Genomic DNA, 13311 nt, shown 5'->3' with positions numbered 1-13311 from the left:
CCACAGAACTAAAACACATTCTCAACACTTTCTCCGCCAATGGCTACTCCCACAAAAAAATCCAAAAAATATTGAAACCAGTAAACAACAACCCTCCCCCTCACAACAAGGATTACTCTAAATCCATCACCATAACCTATATCCGAGGCACCTCAGAAAAAATTACAAAAATCTTAAAAAAACATGACTTAACTTCTTGTTATAGACCATATAAAAAATTGGCATCCCTTATCCGCTCTACTAAAGACCAACCTCTTCCCCCCCCCCCCCAGATCTACCTGGTGTATACCACGTCCCTTGCAGCCGTAAGCTGTCCTACATTGGCCAAACAGGCAGGACAGCAAATATCAGAATTTCAGAACAGAAGGACTGCATCCGGTTTCACCAATACAGCCACTCTGGTCTTGCTGACAATGCGTTGGATACCTGCCATAGAATACGGTGGAAGAACGCCACGATAGTACACCATGGTAAATACAAATATGAAAGGCTTTTCATGGAATCAGCTTCAGCCCTAAGAAACAATCCAAACCTCAAAAAATTTGGCTGCATGAGACTGCCTTAAATTTGGGAAACCTACATCAGAAAACCTTCAGCCCAATCGCCCAAGAATACCAAGATTTCCCGCTACGGTGCACCATCAGGACTTTAGGAGAAATAATAGCTTCCTGCTGCTTCCTCATTTACTGTTTGTTGTGCGTGCGTGCACGTGTCTTGTTCTTAAGTTTCTTGAAAATGGCAACGTGACGTTGCCGAAATATTGAAGTATATTAAAATTTATTTTAATGTATATGCTAGTTGACGTTGTAATTTCCTTAAATTACTTAATAATTAATACTTAGTGATATAACATCACGTGGCTTGTTCTATTTTTAAATGATCTATTGTTAGTATTTCACCTCGTGTTTTTTTTAAAATGTTCTTGTAGCGCCACTGAAGATAGTCTGCTATTTCCAGACCGAAATATTTGGTTAATTAAATATCTTTCTTGTGTTTACGTGCATACGTTATTCTGCCATTGTATTGCTTCCTCTCTCTCTCTCTCTCTCTCTCTCTCTCTCTCTCTCTCTCTCTCTCTCTCTCTCTCTGTGTGTGTGTGTGTGTGTGTGTGTGTGTGTGTGTGTGTGTGTGTGTGTGTGTGTGTGTGTGTGTGTGTGTGTGTGTGTGTGTGTGTGTGTGTGTGTGTGTGTGTGTGTGTGTGTGTGTGTGTGTGTGTGTAAGAAACCAAACAGGCGCAACTTACCGTAAATATGATATTTTTTTAATTAAAAGAGCCTTATTAGAGCCTGGCCTTCTTTACCTCAGGTACCTTAGTATCAAGAGATAGGTGTTAAACGACTACCCTGGCGCAGAGTCCTGACCTCATCCCCATGAACACCTGTGGGACGAATTGGAGCGGCGATTGAAGTCCACAGCAGCAGGTCCTCTATTTGTCGCTGAAATCAGTGCTGCTTTGATGAAGGAATGGAGACAAATTCCAATTAATGCTTGCTGCACATTGGTGGAAATCCTCCCTCAAAGGGTGCAGGAGGTGATCAAAGCCAAAGATGGACATACACGTTATTAGGTTTCCTCTGCTGGTATCAATTGTAAATTGCTAAATTATTGGTAGAGAGTATATATATAATATATACTATCTACTTTATTATATGTTATTATATAATAATATAATAAAGAAACGACCTAAACGAATAACATCTGAATTGGGGATTCAGACAATAATAATAAAAAAAAGAAAGAAAAGTGGTTTAGGCTTAGAGCAACCCACAACTCTGAGGATACTCGATTCGCTATGATTTATAATCAAAATACGTTACAATTTCAATATTACAATTCTAATAAATTCACTGACGTGTAATCACGTCAGCAAATGTATTAATCTTGCTAAAGTAGATAATTAAAAAGTTTTTGCTATGGAGAATAATGAAGACGATGAGAAATTATGTGCACATACAATCAGAAAGAAAAAGGGTAAATCGCATTGTCCATTTATATGATGACAGTATTGAGAATATTACCGACAAATCAAGCGGAAGCTAACTCTTTAAATCGATTTATGATGTTGGTAATTTACTCGATTTAGGTTGAGAACGTAAAACGATTTTGGTAACTGAGAATACCTTGAAAAAATAAATGCAAGTATGGAGTCTTCTACTGGTAAGTTTGATACTTGCATTTTTTCTCATTTTGTAATAAGCCCTTAGTGAGATTTAAATGATTGAAATGGAGACAACCAAATGTTTATATCATTTCATAAAGGTGGATCAAAGAAGCGATATGTTAAACTTTTACATCTGATAGTTTATCTTTTATGTATAAAATAATGGAGTTTAAGTGCAGACTGTAAAAATGTATAGATGCCAACGAAATTATAACCGAATCGCAACATGGTTTTGTGAAAGGTTCTATTGAACTTTACACTTTCTGCGATGCTGTTAATTATGAATTATATTCAGGAAATAATTTTGATATATTTGGATTTTGGTAAACATTCCATACTCAATCGCCTTATTTACAAACTGGGTGGAATTCAGCATTAAGGGTACAATAAAAGTTCTTAATTTTATCAATAATATTGATCACGGAATAAAAATTTAATTGTCAAAATTCGCAGATGATACTAAATGGAAGGGTAGTTAAGTATGAACAGCAAAGGTTCTTGCTTCGGAGAGAATATATTTCGTTCGTGCATCGGATTACATTCAAAATTGCCTTGACGTGTTTTACGGTAATCGAATACACGAGATGCATTTTAACCTATAATGCATTAGTGCTGTTGACGGACAAATGTTTGAGGAGAAAGAAGAACCTTATTTGATTGAAAGAGTGCGCTGTTCCATAAGACAACAGTATAAGGAATAAATGAAGCGAAAAAAATGTTTTGTGAGTTGAACTTGGAAGGAGTATTGAATAGCTGCGGAACGTGTTTAAAAGGAGTTTAGAGGAGAGAAGGGGGAAGCTATCGACGCCAATTGTGATGAGCAGTACCATGTAAATATTTCTAGGAAATGCAAGCGGCAGAAACTAAACAGTCTGTTTGAAAGCGACTCTAGTGAGTTTGCGAGAGTGGGTCATTAATCAACTAACTACCCTCTTCCGTAACGTAATTTTAAGGAGCTCTCAGGAGCAGTGCCACAAATATGAGAACAGTGCTCGATGAGTAAACGAATTTGAGATTTGTACAGAGTTCAGAGGCAAAGTAGGGAAGACGAAAGGACTTTAGAACAATAGTCCAATATAAATGTTTAAATGATGTTCAGCTGCCTTTTCTTGTAACAAACTTAAAGAAGAAATAAATAGTTGTTATAACGAAAAATTTGTAACATTGAATTTTATTTTAAAAAATAGAGTTAATATTCTTTAATATAGGTTTAATGATTTCAATATGAGATCAATATTGGGTTTTTCCATGGACTTTCAGATCTTTTTAACAGTGAGTGAGTTTGTTAATTGATGTTTGTTATTATAGAGTAAAGAGATTGCAGTGAAAAATCGACTGCAGTTGAGATTAGTTCATTAGTTTACTAGAATTTTACTAGATGACTCAAAGATGTAATTATCACCCTATAAAAACCAATGGTTAGGCCTTATTTAGAGATATTCTACTCAAGTTTGGAGTCCTCGCTTTAGAAAGGATGCTAACGAGCTTGAGAAAATGCAAAAGGAACAGGTGGATTCATATCTGGAATTGGTGGTAAATTTTAAGGACTTAAATTTTTTATTTTGCAAAACTTAGTTGACAGGCAATTAAGAGCAAATTCGAGTGCTGTCAAGAGAATGATCAAGTTGAATTAGAAGGGATATTTTCATATATTCCTTGGAATCAGGGCAAAGTTTTAAACTAATGAATGATTCCAATCTAGGTTACTCTTAAGAAAATGTTATTTTTTAAAAGTGTATCACTTACTAGAATAAGTTTCGAAAGTTGCAACACCATACAAATTAAATACATTGAACAGCTTTTAAACGATATTTGGAAGACTTTCATTTACATTAATACACCCTGTATCCAAAAAGAAACCGAACTTTTAGAAAATAGAAGAAACTAGTGGCGCTACCTGTTGTATCTTTTTTTTGTTGTTGAAAGCGGCTACCTTCATTAGTGTTGTGTCAACTGTTTATGAGATTTGTTTCATTAGAAGCCGAGTTACAGTGCAAAGAGTGACAGTGTGTTTTGACGAACTGGCGGTCGTCACGATATTCATGCCGTACGCGACGAATTCTCGCTATCAATTGCTTCAAAACTTCGAGATAAAACTCACCATTTACCATTTGGCCAGGAGGAACGAATTCTTTGTGGATAATTCCCTTGGAATCATAGAAATAAATCAGCATTGTCTTTACTTTTGATTTCTCCAAGCGACTCTTTTTAGGATGCCCCTCTTCTGGTGGTCTTCACTCAGCACTCTGTTTCGGACTCATACTCAAAATACCACGTTTTGTCACCAGTAACGACCGTTTCAAGAAAGTTTGAGTCCTTACGCGATTTTAATGAGATCCTTGCAGTGTTCAATTCGATACAGTTTTTGATCGTCTAATTCAATTTACAAAGGCCCAAATTCTCGGTCAAAATGTTGTGCACAGTTGATTTTGGAAACTCCAATTCATCTTCAATCAATCTCTCGGACGATTTCGGGTTTTCTTCGATGAAATCACACACTTTTTGGATGTTAACTTCGCTCAGTCCAGTTTTTGGAAGACCCGGCTTTGTGTCGTCCTCAAGCCTCAAACCATTTTCTAACTTGGCTTCTAATGAAACAAATGTCATAAACAGTTGACACAACACTAATGAGGGTTGCCGCTTTCGGCGACAAAAAGATTCAACAGATGACTCCATTAGTTTCTTCTATTTTCGAAAAGTTCGGTTTCTTTTTGGACAGAGGGTGTATAATTGGTGGTTTGCAGTTACATGCAGACTACTTTGTACTCTAAACTCTGAAGAAACTATCTACAGCACTGAAGTTGTAAATACCTTGTAGTTTGCATTTAAGTATTATTTTTAAAGGTTGTGCAAAACATTAAGGGAATGCTGCTCTTAGAATTCTGTTTGTGTTCTGACGTCCATGATGTTCAGTATGTTATGTTTAGTTTCATTGTATCAGATCAAAGCAATAGCTACTCTTACATCATATTTCACTGCCTTCCTTTTTTTAATGCTGATTTTACCCATGACAGGTTGGAAACCTATAACCCATTACGCATAGTATAGGAGGCGAACTAAGATGTAGATAACCAGAAAACTGCTTATATATATATATATACCAGTAAGTCGCTTCAGAATGGGCAACAGATTAAGAAGAAATCAGTACAGTTGTTCGGAATTACGGCCTGAGGAACTAAGGTTTCGAGGTCAGTGTAAATTGTTTGTGTTCTTCTGGCCAGTTGCTTGATCTAAAGATCAGTTATCCAGTCTCATCGTAGATTATCGAAAGTAAGATGGAGTGAGACGAAATTTTTCTTGCGAGAAATAACAGAAGACTTTGATAGCATTGAAGTTTACAACGGAAGCTTTTGGGAGAAGATTATAGGAAGTATGGAAGTATGCTAAAAGAAAAGGAAAATACTGCTGGACTTGCATTACTATTGCCTCTGTTTCGGCATGACTAGCGATCTTGGATGGCCCTACCAGGATCAATCGGCAGTGGGCTTGTTTGAAAGGGTCAACATATTGCAATAAATCTGTAATCAATAATCCAACACCATGGCCCAGGAAGTAGCCCATATGTGGATCTTTGTGCAAGGAGTGCTTTGGCGCCGAACAAATATCTCTTCAGCATGAATCCTTCATCCTCAAATTTTTCAGGACCTTCACAATGCCTAACCAAGTACAGATACCTTACATACTCCATTTGACAAAAGAAGTAAGAAACTTTCATTATCCAACTGATAATGAAATGTTGCATTATCAGTTGGATAATGCAACATTTCAACAGTGAAATGTTGCATTATCCACGCAACATTTCACCTGTTGCGTGGATAATGTTTCTCATTATCCACGCAACAGGTGAAAAGCCCAATAAAAAAAAAAATATCACTCCTCACTTCTTTATTCAAAAGGGAAGGATCGGCAGATTCTCATAAAAAAAGTAAAAAAAAACCATGCTCCCGGAAAATTATTTCGAAGCATCATGTCAGCAACAGGAAAAATTACTAAGAGCAATATCAGTGAAAGGAGTACTAATTATCTCATAAAACTGTTCTAGAGGTATGATTTCAGAATATGATCTCCTTGATGTTTTAGCTGAGGAGATATGCTCAGGGACTGTCAAGGAGTTATAAGGCGTCTCCTGATACGTAGGAATGGTGTCACATGTTTCCGACCAGGAAGACCACCCGTACGCGTGATAAACCCAAACCTCCAACACCGATAAAAGCAAGATATCTTAATTGTCCTGTTAAACTCCCCAATTCACTAAGATGCTTTTAATATGGGAAATATAGGCATGTCCAAACTGCATTCTGTGGTAGGAAAGAGAACGTAATGAATCTTGCTAAGTAAAAAACCTAATCCTGACAAGTTAAAGAGAGAACATTCAGTGCATTACAATGTACACAAAGGAGGAAGGATGTAAAAGAAATACATAGGATAAAAACAGAACAAAATATATCATATCAGGATGTAAAACGGAAACTCTCAAGCACCACATCTGTCCCGAAATCCTCTTATGCCGAGAAGGTGGCATTTAAGAAAATATAAAAGCCGCCCAAACATATGTCTGGTCCACTGTCTAGTAATTTCAGCATACCCGAACTTTATGATCGCTAGTACTTTTCTGTGAATAGTATCAATGGCGAGGAGATCGCTGAAAGACAAACCACCAGACATCTCCACTGGGAAAAAAAAATATCTACTGAAAGTAAACTAAATTCAACACCTGATTCCAACACATCAGATGATGTATTAAACATTTTTCCAGAGGAGGAGATGGACGCTGGCCGTCCATTCTTCGCAAAAATAATCGATAAATATAAGCCAGGCATAAGCAACTGGTGAGCCTCTCAGAAATCGAACAAGTCTATAAAGCCAAAACAATAGATATATTCTGACATTGAAAATGCCGTGGATTCCGCCAAAATATCAACGATATCAAGGTTCTGCACCAGAAACATAAACTAATTTGTTCCAGTATGCAGGAAACATATTTAAACACAGTGAGGAACCCATTTTAAGGCATTTCGCTGTTGTTCGTAAGGACAAAATTGGGAAGATTGGGAAAATTGGGATGACGTTACTTGGCGATAAGGCATATTAAATTATCTGTATAATCTACAGGGGGTAATCAAAATAATGGAAATACCAAGAATTTTTTGGAGAATTTTTTATTAATAAGTTGTAATCCCTTCTCGTGCTGTTAGAACACCGAATTCGACGTGGAATAGACTGATACAAGTCATGTACATAAGATAATGGAATTTGAGACCATTCTTCCTGCTGTACCAACTGTGGCAATGATGTTGCAGGCGGAAGGTGTGATCGACCTTGGAGAACCGAATGGAGACAACGCCTTGTCCGTTACCATACCTTGTCGTAATCGTCAATACAGTGTTTCGTGATACTCCTCCAATTTCTGCCGTTTTGGCTAAGGTATCTCCTGCAAGCCGCAGTTTAATGATGATCATACCTTTCTGGAGGTCACTAAGATCTGACATGTTGCACACAAGCTGCACAATAACAATCACGGAGACAACGTCATCCGCGATGTGACGGTGCAGTATGATATCGGCTATCACATAGCAGTGTCATTGGCGATGTTGAATTAGTTTTCTTATTTTCTAGCCGAATCTTCCAAGTCCAAGATGAAAATAAATTATTTTGGTGATATGCAAAAATTAAAAATAGAGCACATGCAATTCAAAAACAGAAAAGAAAAATAAACGAGATCGTAATTGTAGTAGGTAAAAACGACCTAACTAACGATAATCACTTCAGTATGAGAGAGGATATGAAAGGATTGTAGGAAGTAACGAGAATGAAGAGAGAGAAAGTGAAAATCGTAAGTATATTACCTCGATGATAAAAACGAATTAAGAAGAAGGGCTACGAAGGCAAACGATTCGATGCGTAGGCTATGTAGAAGAAATGGACGTGAGTTTGAGGGAAGATTGGGTTTGTATAAGAGGGACCGCCTACATTTTAATGCTTGTTGGTATCAGGATTCTTGAAAAACTAATAATTGGTGGGAGGACCTACGACAGAGAGTCAGGGAAACTAAATTATAATGAGAGGAATGGTGAGAAACTGTGTAAGAGTGACAATGTTATGTAATTCTATTAATGAGGGAAAGGGAATCATCATGGAAGTGATTACGAGAAGAGGACGATTTGGATTTTATTTTCATCCGGTTCGAACCCATCAAACGTGTACAAAGATATTTGCACATATATATAAGGCGCTGGGAGAAGAACGGAGATCTGCAAGTTGTACAACTGTGTCAGCAGGCTACAGATATACAAAAGAACAAGCAGGCAGCGTATTATGTAAGTACACAAGTGCTAAGACTGTCAGAAACAAAGGGCCATTAACATTACAAGGTGATTTGTGGTGAGTAGGGAAAGGATATTTACGTAATTTTATCATGAACCCAACCACAACAAACGGGTGGTCAGCGATCAAATTGACTCGTTTTAGTCGAGTCCCTCAGAATCAACAGTTTGCATCACTCCTCTGATTAAGTTCATGCTGAAACCATAAAAATCCTCTTCCTAGTGATGATAATGCAGTATCGCATTGATGCACATCAAATTAATGCACAACCGCAAATTACACGAATGCTGACTTTGCCAACATGATGATAATGTATGGCGAAGCTCAATGCACTGGGAGAGCTGCCCGACGGTTGTACGCACAGCGTTTCTCACATAATCCAACTCCATTATACATCCTGTTTGCCAACGTGAATCAGTCGTTCAGAGAAAATGGTTCCTTCAATGCCAACATGCATGGCTATGGAGCTCCAAGGACTTGCCGTACCTCAGACTTTGACGAGGAGGTACTTCGTAGGGTTGAGGAGAACCCTTCATTGAGTACCTGTGGCATTGCAAATTTCATGAGGGTCACTCATTCCAGTACTTGGCTGGTCCTGCATGCCAATCAGCTTCACCACTTCCGGTATCAGAAGGCACTGGGCCCAACAGATTTTGCACTAGGTTGGGATCTGCAGGTGGTTCAGTCAACTTCATGTAAAAGAGCTTCTATTTTCTGAACTGGTGTTCTTCATCGATGAAACTGCATTAACTAGGGAAGGTATTTGAAGCTACCAAACGAGGTACAACCTGTTTTTTTTTTCAGATACAATATTTGTTTCACTCACCGTTATGGATTCCACAAGTTCTTCATCAACATGTAGGCAGGCATCGTTGGTGATGACTTGATCGGACAGTATGTCCTTTTACCCAGCTTGAATGGACCTATGTACTTGAAGTTCCTGCAAGAGACACTACCACAGTTGTTGGAAGATTAGGCAACACATCATCCGATACTTTCTCCACCAAATTTGGTGGGCGATTGATTGGCAGAATAGGCCCAGTGGCGTGGCCTCCACGTTTATGTACATAACTCCATTGCACTCAGTAGCAGATTTGTTGGCAAGGATACTGACTGCAGCGGGAAGAATCTAAGCAATGGCTTGCATTTTTGAAAGAGAGTGCCAGAACTTGCTATGCAGGTGTAATGAATGCTGCTCGGATAATCAGGCCAGCAATATAGAAGGGGAAAAAAAAAAAAAAAAGAAATATATATATATATATATATATATATATATTTCTCTTTCAAAACCATACTTAACCAAGTGGCATTCAAAATGCTCCATTAAATTTTTATTTTCTCTCACTTTTTAGGAATGCATCACAAAATGTGTAAATATCTGTAATTAGTGATTTGGCTGTCAATGTCTCGGATTAGATGGAAATACTTGATCCGCTTTAACTAAATAGATATTATTAAAAAGTTATCTATTTTCTTTACGTTTCAGTAGGACGATTTTTTTTTCTCTTAGCATATCATAAAATCACTCCTCTAAATGGATGATATTTTCATTTACATGATATTTGCCATTTGGGTTCCTGACACAGACTTATCACTGCATTTTTCTTAAAACTGATTTGATACTTTGCACTTTCTCATTGAAAAAAATGCCTTTATGTGTAAAAGTTCTTATGAATAAAATGAATAAAAGTTCTTGACTGGAAATTTTGATGATATGTGATTGTTATTTGTAAATTTTGGTCCGTTTTTTCCTACACAATTTTATACCAGAGATCTAGTAAAATGTACTGCGGAACATTTCTACTGTAGTATATATTTGGTTGCTAAATGCACAGGCATTCTTTTTTTCACATATTTATAGCTTGCTGCCTACCTTCACTTGTGATAGCTAAAGAATTGGTTATAATGGATCACCAGATAACTCACAGTGATGATTTATAGTTCTTTAATAATATATAAACAACTTTACAAATAATATGGATTTTTTTTAATATTCCTTCCACAGCTAATGAAGTCACATGAGTTTTTAATAGAGAATTCTTACTGTTTTGTGTTATAGAGATAAAACTAAAACTGAATGTCACTAAAATGTGGTTGGGTCGTTAGATAACCGATCTTATACGGAGGTAGCAGGGTTTTTTCTCCCGGAAACTCGGGTTTTTTCATCCCGCATACAGACAAATCGGCCCTTAAGAACACACGCAATTTACAGACAAAATAATACTAGTTGTGGAGATGGGCGGTAGATGGCGTTGATGGTGATGATTAGTAGTAGAGGTTCGGTGTATAATGGTTGAGACAGTTGTATAAATAGTAGGTGTCCTCCCGCGATGAGTCTTCGGACTCCATGGAGGTGTCATGAATAATAATAATAATAATGCTGCACATTGCAGTATTTTTTTTTCTCCTGACATCACGAATTCACGTGACATTTTTGAAGGGAGTGTTTTACCATTCTGCATAACACACAAATAAAACCACGCGTTGCGATCAATTTCCGTACTTGGCGTGTAATTACAATTTTATTAGTGTCTTTGAAGGAAGTGATTTATATGGAAAATATAAAGAGGAATAACGGTAATAGTTTTAATAATTATTAGTGCTAGACATTCCTGGAATTTTTCAATTTCAAGTTCGAAAAATATTCTCACTACAAAATTGGCCTGATGTTTATGTTAAGAAAAACTAAGCTTAAATTTATTAAGCTTAACTTGATTCGAATGTAATCACATAATAAAAGGATTTTAAAAAAGTGTCGTAGTTGAAAGATAGATATTGTCTCAAGTCAGTAGACATACCGTCATGTGAAAGGTATATAAACGTCTCCCCATTTAGCCGGATTAATTTCTCATCACTCCGTTGAAAGCGTTTTATGACTGATGACAACTCAAGGTGTGTAATTTACGCGGATCATTATCACATGATGACATATTTATCGAGCAGTTCTATAGTCAATTTGATGAAACACAAATAGATTAAAAAAAAGTGTTAAGAGAACATTCTAGAACTTTTTATAAAGCTATTGTTTTCATGACACATAGTGTCTCATTGGAATTCGTAATAAATTCCTAAATATATTCTACATTTCAATACATTCCAAAGAACTCAATAAACTACAATCGAATCCTCGTAAGAAGCAGAGAAATGTTCAAACCATTTCTTGAGAGGAAAATACAATAGGAGTAGTATAAACTACTGATAATGGAGCACATCATTGAAGTAAATAAACAAAATCAATCAAGCAGAACAAAACAGTTCGTCAAATGAGACAAACACTGTTCAGTCAAGAAACAACAAACAAAATATCATTATGTAAAAGAAACAAAATGGCAGCGTACATCAGAAACAAAATGTCAAAATGCTTTACATCTTCACCTGTAAGTCAAAAATTTGTTTGCTTTTTTATATTATCATAGTTCAGTAAGTATTAAATTTGAAATCCCAGAATTGTTTTCAGAAATCTAGCGCAATGAAACTTACAAATGTGTGGTATATTTGTGCGTGCACAAATTGAGCACATTCGTTTTTGAATGAATGTGAAACTGTTGAATGTGAATGTGTATCCTCAATCTCTAAACATCTTCTTCATCTCAATCTCTAAACACGTCTTCATCCCTCCCTGGCTAGATTGTAAAGTGAGGTTTATAAACCTTCTCTGAGAATCATATATATATACTGTATATATATATATATGTATATATATATATATATATATATATATATACATATATATATATATATATATATATGTATGTGTATATATATATATATATATATATATATATATATATACAGACTTCTAAGATGGTGAACATTACGACTTACTCAATATCATGTGATTTAATTTTATGTTTTTCGTTTTTTGTAATCTTAAATTATCAACTGGAGAAATTTACTAACAATGAAAAGTTTCCTTCCCGTTTTCACACACACACACACACACACAAATTTTTATACAATACAAATGTACATCCAATTTTAACAGAGCAGAGCAAATGGAGACATAGTTATTATGCATATTTAAGCTAATACTGCTCTCTTATCATAAATACCATTAAAACAAATTGTGTGTAAACTCCACAAATATGGTGAAAAATAACAGTACAAAATATTACTTAAATAACACTCACAAAGGCCTCGGAAAAACAAATAGCACGTGAACTTACGTAATCGATTACAAAACAAATTCTTCAGGGCATCCGACTCCGTCCTGTAATATTGACGGTACATATCATCCATACCGGTACTGGAATTCACAACAGCCGCCACCAAAACTATCCCCAAAACTAAATCAGGCCACATTTCTATTTCTTCTTCTGTCGAAGCAGCTTTTGAGGAGTTAGCAGGGTAGAGTTGACTATGCACTTAAAATTTCCACCTGTTACTTCGATTCGCGGCAACGAGGCCGATAAGCACTAATCAAGGTATGGCGACAATGCTAGCACGAGATACTATGGCAGAAAGAGAACTTTGGACGTCATATGAAGTTTCATGTTTCATAAGCTTCACTAACTTCCCTGAATGATTACTTTGGTAACAGAAGAAGCTCTAAGATGTTGCTCTGTCAGATGGATATGGATCGTAGACCACGATAGGGTCTTATTGTAAACATTGCATTTTGTTTTAGCAGAAAGGAAGTTTTGTATGTTGTAGATGTGATATTTCTTCTCCAGTTTATAGACAGTACTTGACTAACGTTACCCCTTATATGCACGCACACGCATACATGCACACAAGATAGTAAAATAGTAGAATTTCTCAGGAATCTACCTGCATATTTTGTTTGATCGGGTAATGCTGCTTCTAAAGTCTAGGTATCATATGAA

General features: G+C 36.4%; 1 protein-coding gene across 1 annotated transcript in view; it reads right to left on the bottom strand.

The window, feature by feature from the left end:
- LOC150098007 (uncharacterized) overlaps positions 1–12963 on the bottom strand; it is a 134116-nt gene extending 121153 nt beyond the window's left edge. The window contains exon 1 of the mRNA XM_090406389.1: positions 12652–12963. Coding sequence (XP_090262515.1) covers positions 12652–12787 — 136 coding nt within the window. The 5' untranslated portion in view covers positions 12788–12963. The remainder of the gene's footprint in view (positions 1–12651) is intronic.
- Between the last annotated feature and the right edge of the window lie 348 nt (positions 12964–13311).

Source organism: Typopeltis vanoorti, chromosome 16, assembly GCF_054136105.1.
Source record: "Typopeltis vanoorti isolate ZY-2024b chromosome 16, IOZ_Tvanoo_1.0, whole genome shotgun sequence".
Taxonomy (NCBI): Eukaryota; Metazoa; Arthropoda; class Arachnida; order Uropygi; family Thelyphonidae; genus Typopeltis; species Typopeltis vanoorti.
Note: the sequence above shows the minus strand (reverse complement) of the source record. Positions and strands in the feature narration are given on the sequence as shown.